Genomic DNA, 27,685 nt, shown 5'->3' with positions numbered 1-27,685 from the left:
GGAGTCGGAAAGCGACTTAATTCCCTAAGCTCTGAGAGCAGCGACAGCTGACGGCATTAAATGGAATTGCGCTGAAAGGCGTAATGTTTGCATTCGCGCACTCTGAGAGACAGGCAGTGCTGATGCTGGCCTCAGAACCCAACTTTGCTTTGTGTCTTCCTGCATTTCCTCCCTCTAGATGTGCACATGGTCTTCCTGTTGCTCTTGGAACTAATGTAAGATAAATGTGACATCGAAAAGCATATCTGCACAAGTTTCCTGAAATACCGCAAGAAGACGAGCGTTGTTAAAGCAGAGCACTCAACATGGTCTTGCCACCTCCGGACAAGCGACATGTATGTCTCACCACCATTGTCATCATGACTAGCATGGCCTTCATGGATGCCTATCTGGTGGAGCAGAACCAGGGGCCACGGAAGATTGGGGTGTGCATCATTGTGTTGGTCGGGGATATCTGTTTCCTCATCGTTTTGCGCTACGTGGCTGTGTGGGTGGGTGCCGAGGTCAAGACGGCCAAGCGCGGCTACGCCATGATTCTCTGGTTCCTCTACATTTTCGTGCTGGAGATCAAACTCTACTTCGTCTTCCAGAACTACAAGGCAGACCGACGCAACCTGGAGACGGTAGCCCGCAAGGCGCTGACGCTGCTGTTGTCGATATGCGTGCCAGGCCTCTACCTCATTCTGGTAGCGCTGGACAGCATGGAGTATGTCAGGACGTTCCGCAAGAAGGAGGACATGAGGGGCCGCCTCTTCTGGGTGGCACTGGACCTGCTGGACATCCTGGACATCCAGGCCAACCTGTGGGAGCCCCAGCGGACGGGCTTACCCATCTGGGCAGAGGGCCTCATGTTCTTCTACTGCTACATCCTGCTGCTGATTCTGCCGTGCGTGTCGCTCAGTGAGATCAGCATGCAGGGTGAGCACGTCTCGCCTCAGAAGATGATGCTCTACCCTGTCCTTAGCCTGGTCACCATCAACGTGGTCACCATCCTTATCCGCGCTGTCAACATGGTGCTGTTCCAGGACAGCCGTGTATCCACCATCTTCATCGGAAAGAACATCGTGGCCATTGCCACGAAGGCCTGCACCTTCCTGGAGTACCAGCGGCAGGTGAAAGAGCTCCCCCAGAATGCCATCGCCATGGAGCTGCAGCAGAATTCAGTTGGCCACAATCAGGCCCTGCCCAACGCCACCAGTCTCCCCCACGAACAGTCGCCCGTGCAGGAGATCGTTGACTCGTGACGAAAGCCCTGTGCCTTCCTGCACCGCTAGCGTCTGCCCTTCGTGTTCCCTTCACAGCCTCAGTTCCTGGGAGCTGATATTTACAGCCGAGCACTGTTTTTATGAATAAAGTGTATTTTTTAAATGTCTTGATTCTGGATTAGCTAAACCAGCTGTAAACAGCTCAGTGAGTCGGAGAGATAAATTACAAATGTTTTTCATGTGTCATTGGCGTTTTTAATGTTAATATTTTTTAAATTATTGCAGGGCTCTCCATTCGTGCCCTGAAAAGGGTCTCCGGGTTTCCTTTGAATCACAAGGCTCCGTTGATTAATTCAATTAATAATGTGGTCAGGAAATAACCTCACCTGGCTGATGTGGGCAGAGATAATCTTCTGAGTGGAAAGTGGCTTGGTCAATAAATTATTCACGCTAAAAGCTAGGCGACGTTACTTTCTCTCCAAATGATGAGTTTAATTAATCAATTGAGTGCTGGGAAACAACGAAAACCAGCAGGCACTGCTGCCCTCCTGGGGTGCGACAGCCTAGCCCTGCCTTGATGATTTACTGTATTTACCCTTATTCATTTAGTGGTTACTATACCGACACTTCGGTGCGACTGGAGAGCATGTGGGGATGAGCAGGAGAGGCAGGACCCAGGAGAGAAGCGCCGGTAGGTGGTTCGAGGAGCCGCACTCCTACTAGACGGGAGCAGCTGTCCTCAGTGTCCTGCCTCTCGATTATGTCCTCCTCTATAAAACGTGCGCCGATGTGTTTTATAAAGCACCGCTCCTTCCGAGGCCTAATTAACTCATCACGACCCAATGTGTCACACATCTGTCATTAGTCTGATTAAACCAGGCCCGAAGCCGTCTCATTACGTCCCGTGCGAGATGCGAGCGAGAGAAAAGGAAAAGGTGCGCTGGACTCTTTTTCCCTCATCGCGAGGCAGGGAGACTGTAATTAGGAGCATGTTTGATGTTACGATGCATATTTTAAGAGCCAGGTTGTTCACGATAAAACTTTCAAAGGGGTTTCAAAGACATTGTGAAAATCATGATCCAAATCTCAAAGAGATATTGCCATCATTTATAAAAGTGAATTATTATTACTATGATGATGATGGTCATTATTGTTATTATTATGACAGTAAGCCTGTTTTTTAGTTTTTATTTAAATGAAGGGCAGAATTACTAAATGTTTTAATAAAAGTATCAAATAAACATGTGTGGCGCTATTTTTGTAATCTGGTGTTCGCTAAGTCTGTCTTTCTCGTGGGATTGAAATGAGCGGTGTTTAGCAGAGGACAGGCTGGTCATTACTGGGTTAGTCTAATAGCCTCCAGCTAGAAATTACCACTATCTGTAACCCCTTTCCGTGGGGGTGCGGTGGCGCAGTGGGTTGGACCACAGTCCTGCTCTTCGGTGGGTCTGGGGTTCGAGTCCTGCTTGGGGTGCCTTGTGATGGACTGGCGTCCTGTCCTGGGTGTGTCCCCTTCCCCCTCCGGCCTTACGCCCTGTGTTGCCGGGTAGGCTCCGGTTCCCCGTGACCCCATTTGGGACAAGCGGTTCTGAAAATGTGTGTGTGTGTGTAACCCCTTTCCCGGACAACGCTAGCGGGGGACCAACACCGAGAGGCATCAATGTCCAAGTCATTTTTGACAATTTAAAAATTCAAGCTTTTTGGTGCATTCAGCAAAAGCTTAATAACAGAAGACCACTCAATACGGAGAAATTGGTTTTTTAATTAAATTCGATGGCATATGCTTCCTTAATAGTTTGTTTAAACCAACTGTGTCTTAATTAATCATACAGTTGGTCTGTAATCATAGAATTATTTTAGTTACACGTTTAATTACACGTTTTGGAAACCCAATGTTCTGTATACATTAAGTGGTTTGTTAGGAGCTAAGTACATTTCTGGAGAAACAGAAATATTTCCTATCAATATTGTTTAAAACATTACTCAGGTACATCTATAAAGAAAAAAAAAATGTACTTTTTCTCTGTTACATTTCTGTCACCGGGGGGTGTGGTGGTGCAGTGGGTTTGGCCAGGTCCTATTCTCTGGCGGCTCTGGGGTTCGAGTCCTGCTTGGGGTGCCTTGTGATGGACTGGCGTCCCGTCCTGGGTGTGACCCCTCCCCCTCCAGCCTTGCGCCCTGTGTTGCCTGGTTAGGCTCCGGTTCGCTGCGACCCCGCTTGGGGCAAGCGGTTGCAGTGTGAGTGATAAATATTCCTGTCTATATTAAAGCTGATGGTTTTTCCATTTTAGTCCTGTTCCTCCTTATGACACAGCACTACATCCCATTGAAACCAGCAGCATGGTTGTGTGGGAGTCATTCCACCCAAGTTAATGGTATTGTGACATTGAGGGAAATGTTGATGTGCTGCAGTGTGCTGGATATGGGTTTGAATCTGGGTCAGCTTGTGTAAATACATTGTGTATTCACGTGCGGTTCTTCCCATATTCCAAAGGCATTTATGGAACAAGACAATAGTAAATCACTTCCCTACCCTCCCTTATGTATGGTAGGTGGTAGTGTAGCAATCAGGGATAATGGCATGCAATCTAAAGGTTGTTGGTTTGAATCCCGCTCCTGCAACTTTGCTATTGCCTTTGAGAAATGCATTTACCCTATTCAGCTCCAGTATAAATACTCTGCAGCAGTAACATGGTGCATTGAGTCATACGTTTGCAGTCAAAGGGTTTGAATTCTGCTCCTTCTCTAGTACCCTTAGTTAAGATTCAAGAGTTTATCGTCATGTGTACAGTGAACAGTTCGTTACGCCATACAATGAAATTCTTACTCTGTGAATCCTCTCAGCAGCCCATGACATAAATTATAAGGACGTAAGGAAAGAAAAGCACAAGAAAAACACAAGGCGTAAATCACAAATGTACAAAAATTGCTATTAGTGCAAAGTCACAAATTACAAAAAAAATTACTATAAGTGCAAAAATCCAAAAAATGAGGTTATGTACGTATACAAAGTGTGCAGTGCGCAATGTAAACATGGAAGATGTACATGTGCAAAGGAACTTATGGAACTTACAAACAATGGGCAAATAGCAGTAAGCAGCCTACTAGTATACAAAGCTAACATTTTAAGTCATCTAGGAGAAAGGCATCAGCTAAATAAAATATGACGAATTTTGCTGACACACTTTTCTCCAAAGTAACATTCAATGTTATTTACCTACTTATACAGCTGGGTAATTTTTTCTGGAGCAATTTAGGGTAAGTACCTTGCTCAAGGGAACCACAGCTGGTGTTGGGATTCAAACCTGCAAAATTTGGGTCCAAAGGCAGCAGCGCTAAGTACGATGCTACCAGCTGCCTTGTAATGCTCCTAATGATGCCTAACAGACTGTGCTCTTTCAAGTTTGATTAGTGTGATGATAGCTAATTTTCTTGCCAGAGAAAAATTGATTTATCGAAAAGACAAATAAGGATAAATTTATTTCGTTTGTTCAGTCTATTGAAAGTGTAAGACACTAGCGGTTCAGAACAGCTAAAAAAGTCTAATTCAAGTCAAAGAAGCTTTATACTGAGTGATTTTGACCTGATACTTTATTTTTACTCTTGTAGATATTTTACGTTTAGGTAATTTTGCTTGAATATTGTTTTTGACAACTCCCTTCTCCTCTCATTATAACAAGACAAAGCAGCCTGGTGGCACAGGGGGTTCTACTGTTGCATCCCAGCTACTGGACTGTGGGTTTCAATGTGCAGAGTCTGTATTTTCTCCCTGCTTTTGTGTTCTCATGGGTTCCCCCCCTTTGTCCACAGATGAGATGCGATTACTGTAAATTTTCCATAACGAGAGTCAGTGAGTGTATGTCATTGCCCTGCGATGGACTCCATAGGCTCTAGACCGCTGCAACCCTGCGGCAGCAATGAAGCTCAACACCTGTATGGGGGAAACTAGCAGACAGGGCTTTAAGGAAAGTGGGCACGAAGCGGAAAGTCATGCAAGGCAAAGGTAACATTACGCAGACACGAGCGGAGACATGCACAAAAAGTGAAATACCACAAAGGTCAGTGCAAGGACCCAGGCAGTCCAAACAGCTTAACAGATTCGTTGGAGTGAAAAAAAGACCGAAAAATTATTCCTATGGTGACCACACACATACACTGAGATATAACCGGTCGAATTTGACTTTACAAGAAGTTTAATTTTATACCCCTACTTTTGGTGTGCGAGGCATTTTTTTGTAATAATGGGAAACAAATTGGGATATTTTTCTTCCGCCCGATGCCTTGAATGTGAAGCGCGATGATTATAATGCAGTATTTAGCTGCCACCTTTATCAAAGCAACTTAAAACGCTAGATACGCTACACTGAACTCCCTAAAATTGTTCTGCATTCAGTGCACCAGAGCAAAGTAACACAAATACACACATTCACACACTATGGGCCTTGTAGAGTCACCGGTTCACCTGTAAGACATGCCTTTGGACTGCGGGGAGGAAACCCATGTAGACACAGAGAGAACACGCAAACTCCACGCAGACTGAGAAGGGTTCAAGTCCACGTGAAACCGCACAACCCGGATGCTGTGACACAACCCGCTGCTGCACTTGGACCAGAGACCGGCATCACCGTACGGCCTAATGCGGCTCGTGCTTTTCGGTGAGTCTCCATTCGTCTGGATTTTTTTTGTTTTGTTTTTTTTTAGAATTCATTCACGTTGTTTTCATCGGTATCTTCCGTCTTTTCTGTGCTATGTTGTTTTTTGTATTGGAAGCTGAATTGACGGATTTGCATTGAGAATCATATCTATGTGTATTTTGTTCAGACGGCCGTACAGAAATGAGAGGGAAACTGCCTTGTGATGTTGCACTGTGATAATTAGTGCAAACTCTTTAAGTAACTTAGTCCATTTTAATGGGTTTTGGTGATATTTTAGCACAAATGCCTATCATTTTTGGAGACTCGTGAGTGTATGAAAATGCAATACCGTTGCCACTAAAGATGATTACATCTTCAATTTACGAGAATTTACCTTTGCGTTACCTGGTGTTTTGCACTGACTCCTACCGTGCCTATGATACTGCAACCGTCATGCAGCCTTTCTTTGTTTGACATTCTGTTTTTCTTTTAAAGCCCAGCAGTCTATTAACCAGCGGTGTGAAACTGATGTTGTTACCAAGAGCTCCGCTCCACACACCCTTGTTCGTGGATCGGTTTCTGCGGCTGCGCTCTTTCGTTTTGGCGGGCTGTGACATATTTGCATTTTTGAAAAAATAGAACACAGCAGAGAAAAACTTTGCCTATTCCGCGGATGAGACGCAGGCGGAGTTGAACGTTGTTCAGTAACGATTAGTAAAGGTATAACGTGATTTAATGATGGAGCTCACAGGACTGGATTGCTGAAGCATTATCAGATCCGGTCATTCACATGCAGTGATCATATCAAGCATCCCCAACATGATTTGTATTGCTTATTGACAGCTGCTGACAGACCCCATATCAGTATCAAACTGCAATTTTCATGTTGCTGCAGTATAAATCACTAAAACGGACCGGCTGCACTTGAGTTTTCTCGCCCTGGGGATGGGATATTTTGTTTGCTCCATTAGGTTTCGCTTGGCTTGTTTGTTTTTGAATTGTAGGGCCTACGTGGGGGCAGAAGCGATGTAACTCCACAGCTCTACCTTCGGGCTCACCGGGAAGGCGGCGGAACGGCAATTTTTACTCAGTGTGTGGTCCTTGGTTGTTGTCTCGCTGGCTGACAACAGCCCTTACCTATTTGACAAGTACGCAGCGCGGCGCTCCCCCTTGCGCCTCATTCCTTTGTCTGGTTACATGACAGTCTCTCTAAAGAGCAAAGAGAACGTGGGAACAGCCAAATTTGAGCCTCAAACAAGCGTGTTGAGGATTACACGGGGCAACGCTGGAAAACAGTTTCCGGAGGACCCCCGAAACTACCGCAGGGGTCTCCTTGTTGTCTCGCTCGTCTGGGAGCGACAGCATGGTCCGATGCACTCCTCGCAGTTTGAAGTCGTGCATTAGTCGTTGACGCAAATCCCAGCTCTCCTTGTTTGGCCTTTTGGGGAGATTTTGCCTTTGCGCCCGTGCTGTGATAGCAACTGCTTTGAACCCCCATCTTCCAGCCCCCGCGTACCTGGAACAATGGCTTGAGGATGCGTCTGCCCAGGGGAACCAATCACCTTTAAAAATATCAGCAGTACTCGTGTGAGCCGTTGCCGTTAATTAGGTGAACGGCGCAAGGAACGCGAGCAATTCAGTGCTTCCTGATAAGGTTCAGCTCCCAAGGTGACACGACAAACGCTCGGAAATATACGCTGGGAATATAAGGGTTTTGCCGACCGCTGGCACACACGTCCTCGCCCAGGACCCGCTGCCTTTGGGGGAAAATGCCGGCAACGCAGCGTCCGAACGCGAGAGCCTGCCCCACACCCACCAGCCCCGTGTGACTCTCCCGCGGCTGTCGGCGCATGTAAATTGGCCAGGGTTCGATCCCCGGTCTGCGTCAAAATGCGCAACATTGAACTGCTCGCGTGACCTGGATGCGAGCCTGTTTCTCAGCTGAGGTTGCCAGAGGCACTGGAAAAGAGAACTATGTGGTGGACCTGAGTCTCCAAGTGTCTGCTGGGCGAGAGCAGGGGACCTGGGTCCTCAAGTCGACTACATAATCCTGGTGCCGTGATGCAGGTTCTGCCCGTCACTTACACTTGGTCAGCTGGGATTTTGCTGAGGATGTTTAAGAAGGGTGAAGTGGCATAGAGGATGCTGCAATAAAGATGTCACCTGTGGAGTTCATACGAGACATCGTCCATTTGACTTGGCCACGGTCAACATTTGTTAGAGCTAACAAAGCTAATCCGGTTACTGGGAATTTTTGAAGTAACTTTGATTCAACCACCACCAGAGGAAGACTTGTCACACCCAGAAGGACATGATCAGAGATCCACCTCACTGAATGCTCAAGAGCAATTTAGTCCTTTGTTCCACTTTGTCACATTGAAAAGGGTCCCGGGCTGTTAGGCCTGATGAATTCTCTGATGAGCAGTAGACACGACTTTCTTTAATGTGTCGTTGGATGAGCAAAAGCCGTCAGAGACAGAATGACAAGGAGGAGACAGGTTTACACTTTTTCAGACCAAAAGCGCAGTCCAGCAAAAGCACATGAAGAATGAGCGTTTCCAACATGCCAGTGATCTGCAGGGTTTATAGGTAATTATGACACCATGTGAATATGCATATGAGAGCGAGAATCTTCTATTAATTTTCTCCATTACAGACGGGAATATGTCCGACGACCTACTTTGTAACTATATGTATCAAAAAATGGCATAGGCTTGTTGCGGCACATACGTATTTATTGATGCTTGCTGAAATTGTATTGAGTATCGCAAAGGCCTTAGATCAATTTGCACGAATAGTGTCTGTTTAGAAAGTACCTTCATAAGAAATGGGAAATGCAAAACAGGACAAAGGAAAACGTAGAGACACAAACTTGCGTAGGGCAGCAACTCATTTGACACAGACAGATATACACATAGCGCTCGTGTACATACGCTAAATGTGATACATACTGCGCATAAATCGCATCGATGACACACACAAACCTTACGTACGGTGCGTCAAAAACCGAATCGTTCAGCTGCGGTATGTAAAATGGACAGAGAGCTGTCTTCAGTTTTTATGTCACTGGTCTCAAAGACATCACCGCACTGGATTTTTATTTGAACCATGTTGTCCTTCAGTGGGGCTCTTAGATGTATCACCAGCAGGCACTTTCTCTCACTCTCTGGGATTAGTGCTTTTGTTACCAGCACCACTGCTGGCACCCTACCGTCCCCCAGATCAACATGCTGCTTTCATTTAGGCCATTGTTGGAAGCCATAGTGTGTGACTCTGCCTTGCCGCATATCTGCTGTTTCACGGGGGAGACCTAATCAAATCCACAAAGTGCTCTGTGTAGGCTGTTCTTTATTTAAAACCCACTCATCTGGCTTAATTGATTCAGCCAGTGTTAAATTAGCTTTACTATTTATACCTATGTGTTTTGGCTAAATGCTGAGCTAAAATACAGCATTTGTGTTATACAATGCCAGGCAGCTGCAGGCTTCACATGAACCCAAATCAAACTGTCATTCAAGCTTATACACATGCATATATGTTCTAGCTGAATTTAAAAAAACGATAAAGTGTAGGAATTCGGTTTGCCTTTTGGCTCGAGCGTTTTATTATCGCAGGGTGCGGCTCCACTCCGCTCCACTAGGGGGAGACAGAACCGCATTCACGACACTCCTACTGTGCTCTTGAACATTTTGTGAGCTTTTAACTGTCAACTCTTGTACTCAGTTCAGCTGAAAATACTGTTGGTAATCAACCTGTTTTACCTCTATAACTTCAACTAAAGGTTTGCATCAAATTCTGGTAGACGGAAGTTCATTACTTTGATTGCAGGTCCATATTCATGGGTGGCTGCAGGGACTGGACAGTGTGACACGCTGCAGAACATTTACATTAAATTTACATTTATTCATTTAGCAGACGCTTTTGTCCAAAGCGACGTACATCTCAACAAAAGTACAATTTATGCATGACCTTAAGAGATGGAGACATAGATGCAGATATGAAAGTCTCAAGCAAACCTAGTTTGTTACTTACCACTTGCTGCACCGAGGTTCATCGATCAAGTAGGTGCATAAACACAGGATAGACCAATCCTGATACCCTCCCACCAATTTTTTTTTTCTTTTTAAATATTGTAAGATGCACAAATGAGCAAGTACCATACCAGAGTAATGGCTGAATAAAGGTTGTATCTGGGGATGCTTATGGAGTTACGATGCGAGAACAGTTACACCGTGAATGAGCCGGAGAGATCTTGGGCGAAGTGGATCTGGAAAAGATGAGTTTTCAGACCCTTCTTGAAACTAGACAGAGTTTCAGCAGTTCTGAGTGACAGGGGAAGGTCATTCTACCACAAGGGACCCAGAACCGAGAACCTCCGAGCTTTACCTTTCATGTGCGGGACCACCAAGCGAGCAGAAGTAGATGAGCGAAGGGGCCTGGGGCTGGGATGTACCGGTTGATCAAGTCCTGTAAATAGCCGGGAGCAGTTCTATTGATGCATTGGTACACAATAACCAGGGTTTTGAATTTGATTCGGGCAGCTATAGGAAGCCAGTGGAGAGAAATGCACACATGTAACTGATGAACACACTCCAGCTGCAGTCAGTGAACATCTGTAAAGGAGTCAATAGAGGATGCCCCAAATAAAATGGTACCTATGAGCCATAGTGATTTTCAACTTAATTTTCAAATATTACGTAACTATTAGGAATATGGGCAGCATGGTGGCACAGTGCCTGGGTGGTGCGAGAGGACGTGGGTTCGATCCCCACTCAATCTGTGTGGGGTTTGTATGTTCTCTCCGTGTCTGCGTGAGTTTCCTCTGGGTGCTCTGGTTTCCTCCCACAGTCCAAAGACATGCTGTTCACGTTCACCCATAGCGTGTGAGTGACAGAGAGAGTGTGTTCCACTGATGTATGGAGGAGTGACCCATTGTAAGTAGTGTATCTAGCAGTGTAAGTCACCACGGTGAATAAGGTATGTGGGCTGGTAACACTACACAGTATCCATTGGAAGTTGCTTTGGAGAAAAGTGTCTGATAAATATGTAAATGTAACCATGCAAAAAGCCATTTCTGATGGTCTCCACTTTTATTAATACTGCCACTGCTGTGTTACCTTTGAGGAATATATTTACCTTTAATGACTCTGGTAAACAGTAAATATCCTGCTGTATAAACAGGCAAACAGTTGCAGGTTGCTCTGGATGATGTCATCTAAATAGCAGATGAATAATGACTGTAGGTTGCAGGCAGCATAGTGGTTAGAGCTGTGACCTTGCAATTAAAGCATTCCAGTTTGTAAGCTGCCGCAGAACCCCTAATCAACATACTTACTCTGAATTACCCCAGTAAAAATTACCCAGCTGAATATATATGTGTAAATATTAGCAAGTAATGGAGTGGCATCCTGTCTAGAGTGTGTACTACTTAACCTTGCACATTTTTCTTCTAGGATAGGCTCCCCACCACAGTGACCCTGACTTCAGGTTAAGGAAACTGAGTGAGTCAATAAGTGTAAGTGTCTTGGTATACAAACCTGACATTGTACATTAGCGAAATAACATTTAACATTAATACCTCCCAGACTGTGGTATTTTTGTTTTTTTATTTATTAGTCTAATAAAATCTAAATTCATTGGTATCTACTATTACTAATATCTAAATTTACTGGTATTGCAGATTTAATTTATTGAATAGACATGTGGATATATCTGAAAAAACTACACATTAAAACAATATATTGAAGTTTTTTGGCATTGCTCATGGTTCTGAACATTAAAAAGCCTAATGTGAATTAAAGAAACTTTATACTTTGGTTGTTTTCTGTTGATTTTTACTACTCGCACCTTTGCATGAATACTTTTATTTCACTATTTGTTAAGTAACGCTACTTATTTCAGTATTGTTTCTGATTAGCTGTCTCTACTCAAAGTATCACTCTAGTTAAAAAAAAAAAAAAAAAAGTTGCAGCTTGCATTTTATTTCTTGATGTGGTGGCAGAACAACTTGTTGAGTATCTGGGGAGCAAAAAATATTAGCGATAGTACTCAGCGGACTTAGCCGCAAACATCGGGGGGCTTATTAGGCTTGCTTGAAAATAGGAGGGACACAGCTTACCCCTTCCTTGTGCCTTGGGTTTGGGGCAACAGAATGCACTCGTGCTTCCTCTTACGCTTGGGATGCTCACGTTTTTAACTGCATGACCTCTGGCTCTAGGGTAGGCTGTTTCTGAGGCTTTTTTACAATAATTTAGGTATGTTTTGTGCTATAGGTCGTAGTAACAGAAGGGTCCAAAGACTGGAAAATCAATAATGACAATAATTGAGTCCAGAGTTCAGTCTGGATTTGATTCAGCCATCTCTTAATCTAAAGACTGCACACATCTGGCAGGGCTGCGTGACGTAAGCACGGTCATCTGGAACCCCACAACTGTGCGTCGCTGGTTTCTCAGCACTTGGTTGTTTTCTTTCATTTTGTCACTAATCGCTCCATGCCGCTCTGTCTGTAAATTTTATGAAGCCCTTAAAATATGACACAGACAATTTTTGTTTCTTATTCTTTAATTTTTGCTCTTTTTTTAAACCCCAGTTGTCTCACTGGGAGTTGACCACCAGCAGTTTCTGCATGTAGGAGTTGAGCCACTTCTGTCTCTCCATGGCGGTCAACAGTTTGCTCTTCTCTCTGAAGGCTGCATCATCTGCCACCACAATGTTCCTCTTCCCCTCGTGACCCACCCGCGTCGACCAGCCGGACGGCCGGGTCTTGGCGAGACCCTCCGTCTCCGATCGGCTCGTGGGCAGCCAGGCCTTGTTAGCCATGAGTCCAGGTTTGGTTTTGCGTTCTGCAAACTCTGGAGTCGACATCATCTGCAGGCTCCAGTCGAGGAGTGAGACGGAAGGGTACAACACTTCCCACTTGGACATTTTGGAGTCCTCTTGAGCAACGGCAGGAGAATGTCTGGAACTGTGGAAGACATACAACTATAGAAGCCTGTTTGCTTTCTAACTCACAATGAATGAGTATTGAACTGATGCACGAGAGTAAGATTTACATCAACGAGTACACTTGCTAATTGCTCCCAATCAGTGGGTCAATATGAATGACCTCAGTATGACTTCAGAGAAGGAGGGTGTTTGAGAGGTGCTGAGGGCACTACGTGTGAACCTACTCTGGCAGGACAGGAAAAGACACACACGGAGACAGAAACGCACGCACACATCGGAGCGCGGAGACCAGCGGCAGGAGGAAGCCCCCTCCCGGCCCCGATCCCTGCCGCCTGGGCGCCTGACAGCGCAGAGCCAAGGTGTTGTGTCCCACCTCAGAGGGAAGCTGGAGGACACCAGTGCCATGCAGAGCAGAGGCAGCAGCAACAGAGCAGAGCGTGGAGGAGGAACCACAGCAGACATCTGCACAGATAAACATGGACAAATAACTCACTTCATGTCTGGATCCAGAATCCGTGCTGCCGTGCGCAGGGTATCCCCTTCCGTTCTGACCGACCGACTCTCTATTTCCGCTTCCCCAGAGCAGCAAAATAGTACAATACAGCTCCCAGAGTGTGTTTTGTATCTGTGTATTCCCATCCGCAGTGTCTGCAACGGCGCTCGCAAGACCATCATAAAAGTCACATTTAAAATTACTAATAGTGCAGATTGTGAGAAGCGGAAAATGTATCGTGAAACAGAATGTTTATCAGCGCATCATCGAAACAGTTCTAAGGTTAATTAATTAACTGTGGAACGTGTTGTTTTTTTTCACGGTGACACCAGACAAAGGAAATACTCTAAGTGATACAGTCTAATAAAGTGCTATACAGGACCACATTTAAAAGCTATAATTAAATAAACGTTTTGCGATTATGTTCATCTGCAGAGTGTTAAGTTTTCATTTCAGGTTTTAATGCTGTTGTAATCAGTGAGATAACTACAAATTAAAATGTAATCTTTAAAATCAGTTTCTTACTGAGGAAACAATTCAAACGGCATTAATAATAAATATAACAAATTAAGATGACATCAAAACAACTGATGCCATAAAAGTCAAATTTAACTACACACACACACACACACACACACACATTTTCAGAACCGCTTGTCCCATAGAGGGTCGCGGGGAACCGGAGCCTACCCGGCAACACAGGGCGTAAGGCCGGAGGGGGGAGGGGACACAGCCAGGACGGGACGCCAGTCCGTCGCAAGGCACCCCAAGCGGGACTTGAACCCCAGACCCACTGGAGAGCAGGACTGTGGTCCAACCCACTGCGCCACCGCACCCCCAATTTAACTACACATTAGTTCAAAATAAGGAAAATGGTTACAGTGTGGATAAAACAAAGTTTTTAAAACCTTCACTTTCAAAAATAATATATGAGCATAAGTCAAAAAGTATCTGCAATATTAATCAGGTAAAAGGCATATTATTTTGGGTACTTTTTCCTTCCCTTTGTATTATTTTTAATAGTACTTGTGGAATATTGTGACTTTATAAAGTCAAACGAGCGATGGCTTGAATTTGTGCTGGTAATTCAAAAGTGCAATAATATAAAATCTGAAAGTATCTTGTGTATGACTCTGGAGACACTGCTATTTAAAAGAGACGATATTGAAATTCCCACTATTATTATTGTACATTTCTTTTGAGACACTGTACAACACCATATATCGCTATGTTGCGTATTGCCGAAAACAGCGGTACCCTTGTGTCAACAAAACGCTTGCTTCCCAAGAAATACTCTTCAATTTAACGTGGTATTAGCACTGACCAAAACAGGTAAATAAGGCAATACTTTGGAGTAAAAAAACTGCAGAAACACGCAGGTGACCGTATTTGTGGCAGAACTCGCTGCGATGCGTCACTCACCTTCGGACCGGCAGCTCTGCGGAGTCGGCGCAGGTGCGGTTTAGAGGCGATGCCGCCGCTCCGCGGGCACCCCGCGGCGTCTCCGCTGCCGCGTGCCTGGGCTCGGGCTGCTCGGCTCGGCCGGAGCGCGTGCCACGCCTCGGGCGCCGGAGGGTGTCGGGTGGGCGTTCGCGTGGGCCGCGCTTAGGTGTGATTGCACCTGCGTGGTGCTCAGGTGTCGCAGGCAGATCCGTCGCTGTCCGTCAGGTTGTCTGGCTCCTTATATATCCCACCGTCCCACCCCCCTCCACCCCAACACCACTGATGGGGTGTGCATAGATGGGATGATGGAGCGAGGAGGTAAAAAAGCATGTTTCATGTTTCAAAGACCCAGCAAACTCCGCCCGTGGATGTCCTGTTTGTTACGATTCTTGACATAGCGTCGTGGATCGGAAGGCAGGCTTGGACGTCAGTGTGGATAATGATGCTGTGAGCGAAAATGGGAGGAATCGGAAGTTAAAAATACACGCACCTACATGTGCTCCAGGAATCAAGCCCTGAAAACCGCTGTTCATTCGCAATCCCACGTAGCGTCCGTTTGATCACTCTTACCCGAATCTCCAAAAGTCCTGACACCCAGCACCCAAGACCTGAACGGAGCGGTGGGGTCCCATGCCACGATGATACTGTGGCCCAGAGGGAAGTTCAGACCAGGCGGATCGCAATTTGCATTCAAGTGGTTGCCTTCCGCGCCTACGCAAGTGCCGAGATATGGGAACACGCGGGCCTCGTTAAACCTGAAAAGACCCTTTTGTCACACGCGCGCGCACACGCAAACAATGCCGAGGCACCCGCCAACACTCTCAAATTCACATCCGAATACAAACTCTCTGCAACAGCTAGGCATAGTTCTTACATGGGAACACAGGTATTTAGGGATTTCGGGGTATGCACCCCCCCGTTCGGGTACAACCGCAGGGCCCCTCGTGAGACACCAATCGGGCAGCATCCTCCCCCCATGGCTGCGCTACCCGCTCGCTATAGCGTGGGAGAAGATGTGCCCCGCAATTACCACGCATCGCACGTCTTTGTCCAAGGGACACTTTGTCGACTATGAAAAAAAGCAAGAATGTTACAAGCGCTCAAGGCTAATTAGCAGAAATTGCAAAATGAACTTTTCCGAGAGGAAGCAACGGCACCGTGCAAGTGCATCTGGAGAAAGAGGTGTGTATGACTGGGACACACACAGCAGTTCTGCGGGTCCTCCTCGTTTGAACAGCGAGACCTGGGGCCTGGGAAGCGAGGGCCATTTACATGCCCTATGAACCACAGTAAGGGCTGCTTTATTATGACCTCATTTAAAATAATGGCTGGCGACTTGGGGGCGATGGAATTGGAGCAGGGATCCTTCCCCTCATTATCGCTCGGCTCGACCGGTGAGAAAGGGACCATTTACCGCGGATGGGGGCTAGGGGTCAGGCGGCTGATTCGAGGCTTCAGACGATCTCGCTGTTGACTCACCGTGAGTCCCCGAGCCGCGGCTCTGATCACGGAGATGGGGGTGAGACACTTTTTGCCCCGCTAACGACGACGGCCACATAAAAGTGGGCGAGGTGTCCGGCATGCATTGCCGCTTCATTTAATGGGGCATCGCTCAGCATCGGCAAACTCCATACCGGGTGCACATACTCACTTTAACAATTTCCCAAGAAGTCCAGTAGCTTTAGAAGACAGAGCTGTTCGGGACGTGGCGCCGCAACCCGAAGGCTGTCGGTTCGAACCCCGCTCCTACTGTAGCACCCTTGAGCACAGCGCTCACCCTAAACTTCTGCACGACCCCCAGCTGTGTAAATGGCTCAGATATCTTTGGATTGAAGAGTTGTCTCAACAGAATTAGTAATAATTCTCCTGGAACATTTTAATAATCCTCTTTTTCCACCCAGCCAGGCCTCTGTCCTGCGTGCGCATCCCTCTTGCTCTTCCTGATTTGTCTTCTCCTTTCCTCCATTCTTCTTGCTGCGGATGGCCTCTTCTCTCTCAGTGTGATCCCCGCCTTCTGACCCTAATTCTGTTCCCCCAGTCGTTTCTCCCCGTTTTCATTTCTTCATCTCACCCCAACTTGTGCGAATGCTCACTCTGTACGACATCAGCCGCGGTACACAAGTCAGGACACCCCCTCGATCCTTTGTTCCCGAATCAAACATGTGTAACAATACGTGGCACGCAGAAACACACAGAGAGAAAAAAAACAATTTCTTCTCCACTCCTCACATCAATCAGAAAGACATCTGCTGTTTTAGACAGGTTTTATTTCTGTGTTCTTCTCTTTGCTTGGCAGATGTATGTGCTCAAGGTGATGCTTCCATGTATTTTTAAATTTTCCCTGTTGTGTAATTGGTAAAACTTCCAGTCAACTAAGAGCAGTAAGTACAAACATATAAAAATGTGTATATGTACGTGTTGTGCCTTGTGTCGTCCTCTGATTATTGCAACGTTATAGGACTTTGATGTTCCAGGAATACGGGGTTTACAGGTTTTGTCTCAAACTCAGCTCTTAAATTATCTAGTTGGATCACCTAAGGGTTCATGCATAAATCAAAAGTTTTCGATTTTTGCCCTCGAAAACCAGAATTTTACTCCCTTTGGCTTCTCCAACTTTTACGGCACTGTATATATATATATATATGTATATGTATAAATGTGTGTATATATACTGTATATATATGCAATATGTAAATATGTATGCATGTAGGTATGGTGTAAAATATATAAGGCAACATTATAAGAAAACATTACAATAGATGGATTTTGGAACCCATTATTTTTCGGATATCCCAAACTAAATTATATATGGCATTATTAATAATCTGCAGTTTAAATACATGTATAGCCTTGCCTATCAGCCCCAGAAATGCTGAAATGTGTTTATCACGGCTACATAATATGTATGCTCTTTTATTCCCGAAACATAACGTAATAGGATTCATTAGAAAAATTCGAGCTGGAAAGAATGGCGAGCACAAAGAGGCTTTTCCAGAGGAGCAAAACAAATGCGAGGGAAGAAGCTGTAGCATTCGGAAAACAGTACCAAGAGAGGGCTGACCTGAGAGCGTGTGAGCCCTTCACTAAGGTGCTGCAGAACAATGTGGGGAGGGAAAGGGCGTATTATGACTTGACGAACGGTTAGCATCAGCATCGATTCCAAGGCTTATCTCATTAATGACACGTCAGTCCCCATCAGTCTCTGTCTCCAGGTGCGACACTCGCAGAGCGCCCCCTGCGGTGCTCATTTGTGCCTCCGCCATATGTGTGCACTTACTGCGTTGTCTTCGGAGGAACGATTTCTGCAGCGTAGCGTTTGAGTAATAAGACACAGTGTCTATTCCGCGGGAACGGCGCGTAGAAACTGCATTCGCTCTCATTCTGCTGAAGCGCAGGGAACGACAGGTGCGTCCGCACTTTGCGATACGAGACAGGGGGTGGGGTCAGTTTCCAGCTCGTGCATTGCTGGCCGATACACAAAGTGGTACTGGCCGCGATGTTCGCTGTGGTGCAAGCTGGACTTGACGGACAGGGGCAGCTCCTCGGGTGCCAGGGATCGGTGGACTCCCTCCACCACAACGTACAGTCTGTAGGCCTCTGACTCCGCGATCTCAAACTTCTCAGCACACTGGCCACAGAGGTCCTCGGTGGTGGTGCTGGCTTGCACGCCCAGGGTCTTGGTGTTAGCGCCCACCTCCAGAAAGGACACGTTAATGAAGTCCTGTCGAGAGGAAAAGAGGTGTGAGCGCGCTTTTTTCTGCTCCTCTGACTCATGAGCCCATCGCCAAAGCCCGGATTCCCAGCTCCCACCTGCACAGAAGAGCTGGACATCTGGGCCTTGTTGAGCGTACGACGCTTCTCCCAGCGGTGGATGGAGTCCTGGACCTCCAGGCTAAACTGCCGAGTCATTGGCAGAATGTCATAGTTCTTGATGTGTTCCAGGGCACCGTATGTAGTTATCAGGTAGTAGGATCCTGCATATGTATACATAGAAATATATACAGTATATGTATTATAATGGAACTTGATCAGCACACGGAAACATACAGCAAGTTATGCAGACTGAATGTTTCTAAGAGTAAATCAGATGAGGTTTTGCGGTGCAATTCCACAGCCCCCAAAATTGATTACACATAGATAGATAGATAGATAGATAGATAGATAGATAGATAGATAGATAGATAGATAGATGGTTGGATACTTCATTGATCTGCATACGGAAACAACGTTATTATGGGGATTATGAGTGCATTTTGAGTTTTACGAGGTGCCTTGCCTTCTCCAAGCTGCAGTGCCGGATCCATCAGCTCCATCATATATTCCACATCGAGCATCAGGGCCTCAATGTTGCAGTGAGCAACCACGTACATTAGCACCGGCAGAAAGTCGTCCGCGCCAAGGGTCCTCCCTGCTGAGAAGGACCGGGAGTAAGGGACTGAGGAGTACACACAGTACATACAGCTGCACAAGCACTCAAATCACAAAGCAATTTTGAGCTACAGGAAGGGAACAAGCTAAATGAAAGTCGGGTACGCCATACCACAGTACACCATAACATCTGAAGCACAGGGATCTGACAAATACAAATTATACACCAAATTTTAAACAGAGAAATAGAGGTCCAAAGACACACAGAGATGGTAGGGTAGCAAGCAGTGTTTGGATTGGCTTGTGGGACACTCAACTCTAATGTCAAGGTTGCCAGTCTAGGACTGAGAACGAGGAACCCACCTGGACAGCCCACCGACATGGAGTCATAGATCATCTTACAAGTCTTGAGCAAGGTGGAGATCTTCTTCTCAGGTGAGTACTCCTTGTGCATCAAGTCCAGGCGGAGCTGGATCTTCTCCAGTTCGGCTGCTTCCGGTACACTGGTCGTCACGCCCAGGTCGGTGGTGGTGGTGTTGAGCACCACCTGCTGGTTGTCGCGGAGCCGTGCAAATGAAGTGTCCTTTGTGTGGATCTCCCGCAGGCAGGTGTAGATGGGCTCCCGGAGGGGCTTCAGCACGCTTTTGACCAGCGCGGCCTCGACGATCGCCTCTGAGGTGACCACACAAGATATGCAGGAAATCAGACCTCCAGATGTGACTCATGCAACATTATCAAAGTTTTTGATTGCGCACGAGTGATACATACGATGAAGGTCATCTGTATGATCCTTTCTGTTTCAGTCAAATAGCTATATAACAGCTATAAGAGCATGAGCTCAGCTCATGACCCCTCAACAGCACATTCAGTGAAGGTTTTAAATACAGGGTTATGTGGCACCAGTTTAAAAGCATGGAGTGCTGACAGCTGGACTTACATTTATTTAGCAGGTGCTTCTTCCAAAGCGACTTCCAATGAACTCTATGTAGTGTTACCAGCCCAGACACCTTATTGACCAAGGTAACTTACACTGCTAGATACGCTACTTACACTGGGTCACTCATCCATACATTAGTGAAACACACTCTCTCTGTCACTCACACACTATGGGGGAACCTGAACAGCATGTCTTTGGACTGTGGGAGGAAACCAGAGCACCCAAAGACTTACAGTGCTAGATACACTACTTACATTGGGTCACTCATCCACACATCAGTGGAACACACTCTCTCTGTGTCATTCACACACTATGGGGGAACTTGAACAGCATGTGTTTGGAGTGTGGGAGGAAACCCTTGCAGACGCAGGGAGAACATGCAAACGCCAGACAGACTGATCAGGGATCAAACCCACGGTCTCTTGCACAACCCAGATGCTGTGAGACAACAGCACTACTCGCTCTACCACCATGCTGCCCAGACTAGAGGACAAAGATTTCATCTTAAAAACCCAACAGCGAGACAATGGCTATGACCCCAGATTGGGGAACTAAGACGCTTTGCAAATATAAGCATTATAAATAAAACTAAGAATTATTTGTACTTCTCATTTGCTGTGGAACGCACTTTTGTCTACCTTGAACGGTAAGTGGATTTGGAGGAAAACATCTTCCATACGCATAAGTGAAAATGTCTCTATTCAGCCGACACCAAATGGCCTTCTGCGTTACAGCAAGGAAACTGCAGAATGGCAGCCAGTGTAAACTGAAAGAAAACTGCAAAATAAAAGTAATTTTAACCGTGTCTGCTTAGTTTCGTGTGAGGGCTGCTGACTCGCTAAGGATAGAAGCTGCTAGAAGAGCAGAACAGCTAACTTCAAAGACTGGCTGAGGTCACTTACAGCACTTCCTGGAAAAAAAAATAATTATAACTCTGTTCTCAGCTGCTGTTGATCACACCTCGTTTCACAGCATTCGCAAATTTAGCTGATGCATTTTTCCAAAGCAACTCGCAGTGCTGAACTACCTTCACGCATTTCCCCATCTGACTAATTTTAGAGGGCAAGAACCTTGCTTAAGTGTACTACAGCTGGAGGTGGGATTCAAACCCGCAACCTAAGGGTCCAAATGAAGCAGCTCTGGCAGCTGTCATACAAGTCTTACTTTTCAGCAAGTTTAATGAACACTGGGAAAAAAAAACAGATCCTGGCTTGTGTCGTAAAGAAAGAGCAGATAAGAACATGGGGTCTCATTAGAATGCGTTAATCCTCAGTAAACATTTCCGGTTTTATCGATTTACCTCAAATTTACACAAATATAACAAGTCCACCTACCACCTAATATCATCGCCTTCAGTACTCATTACTAGTGAAAGGGCCTATCTTCTGTCTATATGCTTTACTGCTGTTCGACGGATGGATATGATTTACTGAGCATTTATCTGTTGTCTCGTGTTGTCAGCGAAACGCAGAATCATAAACGCCCTTAAGTGGCAAATGTCGTTTCTGCTGTGTGATTCCGGCTGTGCCGAGCTAAAGTCTTAAATGCTACTGCAGCTTCACCTAACTTCTCCTCTGGGTACATGGCGGACTCCGGTTGGGCCTGAAGTTCGGTGCTCTGGATGAGGTAGCACTTCAGCTGCGTCATCATCTGCCGGATCTCCTGCAGCATCTTCGTGCTGGTGCCGTGCTTCCGCATGGTCTCGAGGGTGAAGGTGCGGTGGTCCTGCACCAGGTTCCCGAAATACGAGTCCTTGTCTCGGGCCAGCTGCACGATGCGGTTCTGCAGCTTGTGCTCGTGGCTCATGAGACCCGTAAACATGTACGACAGGTTGACCCGGGACAGCCTCTTCTTGGCGCGGTCCAGCATCAAGGTGGGGCTGCGCTTGAAGGGCAGTGCGACGTTCGCTCCGCTCTGCCCATCAGCCTCCTCCTCGGTGCTGCTGGCGGAATGCGACTCGTGGTTCAGGCTTGGGGCTCCGCCCTCTGGGGAATACAGGGACACATCCGGGCCCTTGGGGGCCACCATACACATTGAGGCCTGAGAGTGCCTGGAGGATCTTGGCACGTAGGAGTGATTTCGCCTTGCAGCTGGGCTCCTCTGAGCCCCTCGTGGCTTCCCCTCCGATACCGAACACTGCGGCTGGACGCCAACGTGCGAGAACCTCTTCCTTCTGGGTGGGGGGACCGGGGCCGCCTTCCGCCCTGCATCGTGGACGACAGCTGCGCCCGGAACGCTGTCCGTCATGTCCGTTTTCTGCTGCACCCCAACTTCTCTCGTAGGGGGCCTCTTGGCTGCGGCTGCGCAATCAACGCGCAGCTGGGCGGCGACTGGGTCAGACTGTCGACTTTCGTTTCGACGATCACCTTCTCCGCCCTGTGCGGCTCGCTCCTCCAGCTGCGGTTCTGAGAGTCTGCGGCGAGAAGCCGCAGGATGGCAGGTGCCTGGCGCGTCGGCCGCGTCTAATTCCATACCCGGGGTGGTCTCTCTGCGCTGGCTGCAACTTCCTTCCTCTCTCAGAACCCTGAGAGCGTCAGACCGGGGCGGGGGGCGGTGCGGCCGAGGGGGCAGCGGGGCCGGCCTCTTGTACTTCGGCTGCTCCGGGCCCGGCGGAGAAGTGGTAGCTGGGAGGTTGTCTTGGAATTCCTCGATGAGCACAGGGTTCACGTACCACAGACTGCTGCTTCCGACAGGCAGCTCGACCTCGCAAGAGCGGTGACTGCTGCTGGCGCCGCCCTCTACTGCCTCTAAGGGCCTGTTTAAGGAAGAGCCCCAGAAACCTGCGGGGGAGAGAGGGATCTTGGTCAAGCTCTTCCTCTTCTTGTACGTGCTTTTATTTTCCCTTCATCGAACGCGCGTGCCTAGCCTCTCTCAAAAAAAGCGCAGATGTGCTGCATAATTAATCAGGAAATGGTCTATTTAACGTTTTGCTAGCTGCGTGCACCTAATCAATTACCAGTCGAGGAAAAAAAATGAATCCCAGAGCATAAAACAGTAATTTCTGTTGAAATACACAAGGCTGTTAAATGTGCATCGAATAAGGAAGCCCTACCCGTGAACTAGAGACACCTTCCGAATGTTACACAACTTCCACTGCTGACGGACTTTCACAACTGGCTGGTTTCGCATACATTAATCATGTGATAGAATGGCGTGTCCTCTGGCACAGAAGCCAATATCATCTGTCCCTGTGACACGTCTTACTTTTTCTTCAGCTCCTACCTGAGGCCGGCTTCAGGCAGCGATTCCATCATTTACAATATCCTTCAGAGAACTCCAATATTTCATTACATTTAAATGCAACGCTTCCCTCGTATCCGGGCAAACGTAAAAATAATTTATCCCTCTCGGTGTTGCTTTGCCGAGAACACCTCCATTTAGCCATATTTACATGCAGCTGCAAAGCAATAACTGAGTTAATGTATAATTAATTATTCTACCATACCTAGTGGAGCATTGAAATGAAATCCCTGCCCCTGTTACCTGAACCCAGGCTTGAGATAATCTCCATATCATCATATTTGGTTGCCTGGACGATGACTCGGGGCAATTTCAGAGCGAATGGGAGGATGTCCCTGAAGGAGAAGAGCAGAGGACGGTTGGGACATCAGCCGCAGTGCAGTGACATCGGGCAACTCACGTTAATGTGCCGTTAGGTCGGCGTGTTTGCGCACAGGGGACAGCCGCGAGGCACGGGCGACGGCGCAGATCGGGGCGAATCGGAAGGAACGCAGTTACTGCGAGCAAAACCTCCCCAAAAACAGCAGCCTTCATCCATAACGCATCAAAAGCTTAGAGGAATTAAATGAAAATCACAAAGGGCACCCATGAGAGATGGTACAGAGCAGGGCGACCCGAGTGTCGGAGAACCTCGGTCCTGCAGGTTTTTACAGCTCCCCTCGAATCAATAACCCAAACGGAAGCGTGAAGAAGGCTCAGCCGGATCAATGGAGGCAGTACTTAGCGGAATCAGCTGGAATCCGCCCAGGCGCTCCAGAAGCAAGGCCCGGCAGCCCCCCCGAGGGCTCCGCTTGACAGCACGTTGACGAAGCGCGGGAACCTTGACCCAGCAGAGGGCAGCATTTGGCAACGTTTTCCCGGAGAGGCGCCGTTCAAGGTGACATTGACGCCGCGTGGTTTCCCTGGCGGATCGCGCTCTATCTTACCGGCTCATGCAGTAGAAGGCGATGAGTTTGAAGATGTTGTCAAAGACCAGGAAGGAACCTTCCAGATACATTACTGTATGGGTGAGATAGGGAAGGAAATACTTAAATGAGCGTTTTCCCTGCCACATGCAGCTGATGTTCAACAGCCAAGCTCCGCGGAGGTGCGTTGATACATTATTTATGAATTCCTGCACATGTTCTCAAGCGTAGGGGGGTTAAAGGCAAAAAAGTGAACCTTTACTATGATGTTACCAGCATGGAAACAGCTAACACCACCCACACACCCCCACCATCCCTCTATGTCAAATGAAAAAACTATATATGGAACAACTAAATATAATATATTTACTGTATGTAATATATAATATATACAAATTACATGATATTAAGATGTTTTGCATACGAAACATCTACAGATAAAATGTGTGTATAAATTAGAGTAAATAGCGAGTACCTGGCGCTCGGTGCAGTTTACGGACCATGATGCGCACCGTCCACCAATCTGGAAAATGTGCTGAGCAAATATTTTGATCCGCAAATACTTAGACCCGTTTTCTATGTGGGTTAACTGTTCAGCGGATGGAAATTAAGAACAAGTTTGCGTAGCAGCTTCCGCACCGACCCTGGTTTACGTGATCATGTGCTGCACTACTGTACATTTATTCATTTCACAGATGCTTTTGTGTACGATAGTACGGAGCAGTTTATGTGTTTTTATACCTTTCAGATAAATAGCCGGCCATTCATTGAATAAACCTACATGACTTCTCCTCTTTGATGAGCAGGTTCTGAATCGGCGACGATCCCTCCTGGCCAGAGAGCCGCACTGACAGGACCATCTTCTTGAGATCGGCATCTTTCCTCACCAAGAATATCTACACTTCCAGCAGAAAAAAAACAGACGTGACTTCATCGTCGTATTTACGAAACCCACGCAAACGCAGGGAGAACGTTGCTGCAAACTCCACACTGACCCAGATTTGATCACACAGCCAAGGAGCTGTGACTCACCAGCGCTCCATCATACCCCCTAATTTTGTGCATTCACATGTTTTTCCTCGTGTAAAAATTTACAAAACAATGATTTCATTTTCATAAGAAAAAAGAAGCATTTTGAGCTTTAGTTTCCAGGGGTGGTGATCACAGCTGAGAGTTTCATACAGTTCCTAGCAACAATTTGCCCATAATCTAGGTTATGCCACTTACTCATCATAACAAGGCAGATTCATAAAATATTGACGATTGTGGAAAACCATATATAGAATGCTTAAATCTTCATATCACTACGTGACAGAAAGAAGCATGGTCTTCACATGTCAACGGAATGAAGACTCTCAGAGACAGCAGACTGACGCTGAAGACTCAACAGTAACCATGATTTGCACACAAATTCTAGAGCCAACAGACATGCGGTTAAAAAAAAAAATAGGAGAAAAATGGGAGAAGAAATGGGCACATTGCTGGTGGCCTCAGAAGAAATATTTGACAGAAGAAAATGAAGGAAAAACACCGCGATAACTTTGTCTGAATATGTATCTTGGTAACCAGGTTCACAAAATGTAGCAATAAAAGCTTTGCCAGGTATTTTACAATAAATTCACATGTCATATGTAAGGCGATCATATATGCCTTTAAGTTACGCAGTATTTGTTGATCGGAAAAATATTAAATGTATGCCAGACATATACCAGCACACTGACATGCATATCAGAATATATACTAATACATTCTGAAAAACACTAGACACTTCTGCATAACTGTGGGAGGGAATGTGGTACATACAGTGGGAAAAAAATCCATTTATATTACAATAGATACTGCATATATATTTCTTTGCTGGCTCACCCCCGGTGGCTCCCTCTGCAGGATGAGAGAGGCTCTGCTCTCTGTGATGCCCAGCTGTAGCCACACGGGGCAGGTCTTTATCAGCTTCTCCAAGACGCTGATACCTGGAGTCGACCTGGTGCCCTGTGCGGACGGAGACCCCCAGTGTGGGCACGAGGAGGGGACGGGAAGCGGGGCGATGGAAGGCGTGAATCCCTGAGGTGTGTTGGACGTGGCTTTTACCTTCCCTGGGGACCGGGTGCCTACCGTGGCCCTGTGGTGAAAAACACTGAGAGTTACACACTGAAGATCTGTGTGCATTTAACTGCCAAGCCTCTTGACACACTGTGCCATTTTAACTCATACACACTCAAATACACACACACACAGTTGCTGAAGCCACCGGTCCCAAGCGGGGTCGCGGCGAGCCGGAGCCTAACCCGGCAACAGAGGGCGCAAGGCCGGAGGGGGAGGGGACACACCCAGGACGGGACGCCAGTCCATCGCAAGGCACCCCAAGCGGGACTCAAACCCCGGACCCAGCAGAGAGCAGGACCCGGCCAAACCCGCCACACCACCGCGTCCCCATCCACATTCAAATAATAGAGGGAAAACAGTATTATGAGCAAGTCATAAAAAACAGGAAATATTTCTCCATCTAATACTCAGTATTAGACACAATACAAGCAATAAGCCTTTTATGAACAGATGCCTGTATCATCTTTCTTTGTGTCACTTTGCCTTAAAGGAGCATTTAAAGAGAAAATGTTAAAAGTTTGACTCCTTAAGTTCACTTTCTGAAGTTTCCCTTTGTACTGCTTTAAACTTCTTAAGCTGCTTTTCATTCCTGTTAAGTTGGACATTCTGGGAGCAGCGAACGCAGCGCGTAATACGAAAGACCAAAAATCCCCAAAGGCTGCAAAACTTAAGCAGAGAACCCAAGTCGGTTGTGTGGGACCTGGGAGGACACAGCTCCCCGGAAGCCCCGCAGCCCCATTTCACAGCCGAACTAGCTGCACCAGCAGAAATAGCACACATCGCTTATGAGAGAAAACAACACTTCCGTACCCCGAGGAAGGTCCTGCACCTGGAATCAGAACCTCTGTTTCCATCATCCTGGTGGATTTAGGTCAGATCTTGAAGGCTGGTTCGCCTCAGGCTCCCTGGCCTACTTCTGCCCCCTTGGTCCTGGTCTCCGCAAGTCCAGATCGGTGCTTCATGATGTCCTGCTCTCCGTCTCCCAGCCCCTTGGGCAACGGTGGATCACGAGCGCGTGTGCGTGTGTGCGTGTGCGTGTGTGCGTGTGCGTGCGCCGTCTGTCTGAGGAGCTTGTGACTCCTCGAGAGTCCGTGTGAGCCGTGGCAGTCCGACAAGCAACCAGGGGAAGTGGGAGGCCCCGCGCTCCGGTCTCCCCCCTTCTCACCCACCCCCTTCCCTTTAGGAAAAACCTCCTTTTCGCCTCTTTCTCATCGCAGGATGCCACCTTCAACCGGCTTGGCGGCCCGGAGTCGTTTCTTCGTCTTCTGCTGGGTTTTCCTCCATTATGAGCTTCGGCTCAAGTGTCTGTCTTCAGCGTTCCGGGGCGTAGAGTCGAGAAGCGACAAAACAGTTTGCAAAAGAACAAGAACGGTCGGGGTACTTTCAGCCTTGCCCGTGACAGCACACCCCAC

General features: G+C 47.0%; 3 protein-coding genes across 4 annotated transcripts; 1 reads left to right on the top strand and 2 right to left on the bottom strand.

Annotated features, from left to right (window-relative positions):
- Positions 1-305: 305 nt before the first annotated feature.
- Positions 306-1,244, top strand: tmem121aa (transmembrane protein 121Aa). Its single transcript, XM_018731337.2, has one exon. The coding sequence runs from the start codon at positions 306-308 to the stop codon at positions 1,242-1,244; it is 939 nt and encodes a 312-aa protein (XP_018586853.1).
- An 11,189-nt stretch (positions 1,245-12,433) lies between these two features.
- pth2 (parathyroid hormone 2) lies at positions 12,434-13,246 on the bottom strand. The gene is made up of 2 exons (XM_018727987.1): positions 13,158-13,246; positions 12,434-12,803 (listed from the first exon to the last, which is right to left on the bottom strand). The coding sequence occupies exons 1-2, from the start codon at positions 13,244-13,246 to the stop codon at positions 12,434-12,436; spliced, it is 459 nt and encodes a 152-aa protein (XP_018583503.1).
- A 3,728-nt stretch (positions 13,247-16,974) lies between these two features.
- rin3 (Ras and Rab interactor 3) lies at positions 16,975-27,685 on the bottom strand. 2 transcript variants are annotated; one of them, XM_018752724.2, is made up of 10 exons: positions 27,084-27,685; positions 26,037-26,289; positions 24,952-25,066; positions 24,192-24,264; positions 23,509-23,600; positions 21,588-22,805; positions 19,452-19,760; positions 18,997-19,131; positions 18,531-18,694; positions 16,975-18,441 (listed from the first exon to the last, which is right to left on the bottom strand). In XM_018752724.2, the coding sequence occupies exons 1-10, from the start codon at positions 27,128-27,130 to the stop codon at positions 18,097-18,099; spliced, it is 2,751 nt and encodes a 916-aa protein (XP_018608240.1). In that variant the 5' UTR covers positions 27,131-27,685; the 3' UTR covers positions 16,975-18,096. The 2 variants fall into 2 exon arrangements, with proteins under 2 accessions (XP_018608240.1, XP_018608316.1); XM_018752800.2 differs by having other exon boundaries at positions 18,997-19,128.

The sequence above is a fragment of the Scleropages formosus genome, chromosome 15 (assembly GCF_900964775.1).
Source record: "Scleropages formosus chromosome 15, fSclFor1.1, whole genome shotgun sequence".
In the NCBI taxonomy this organism is placed as follows: domain Eukaryota; kingdom Metazoa; phylum Chordata; class Actinopteri; order Osteoglossiformes; family Osteoglossidae; genus Scleropages; species Scleropages formosus.
Note: the sequence above shows the minus strand (reverse complement) of the source record. Positions and strands in the feature narration are given on the sequence as shown.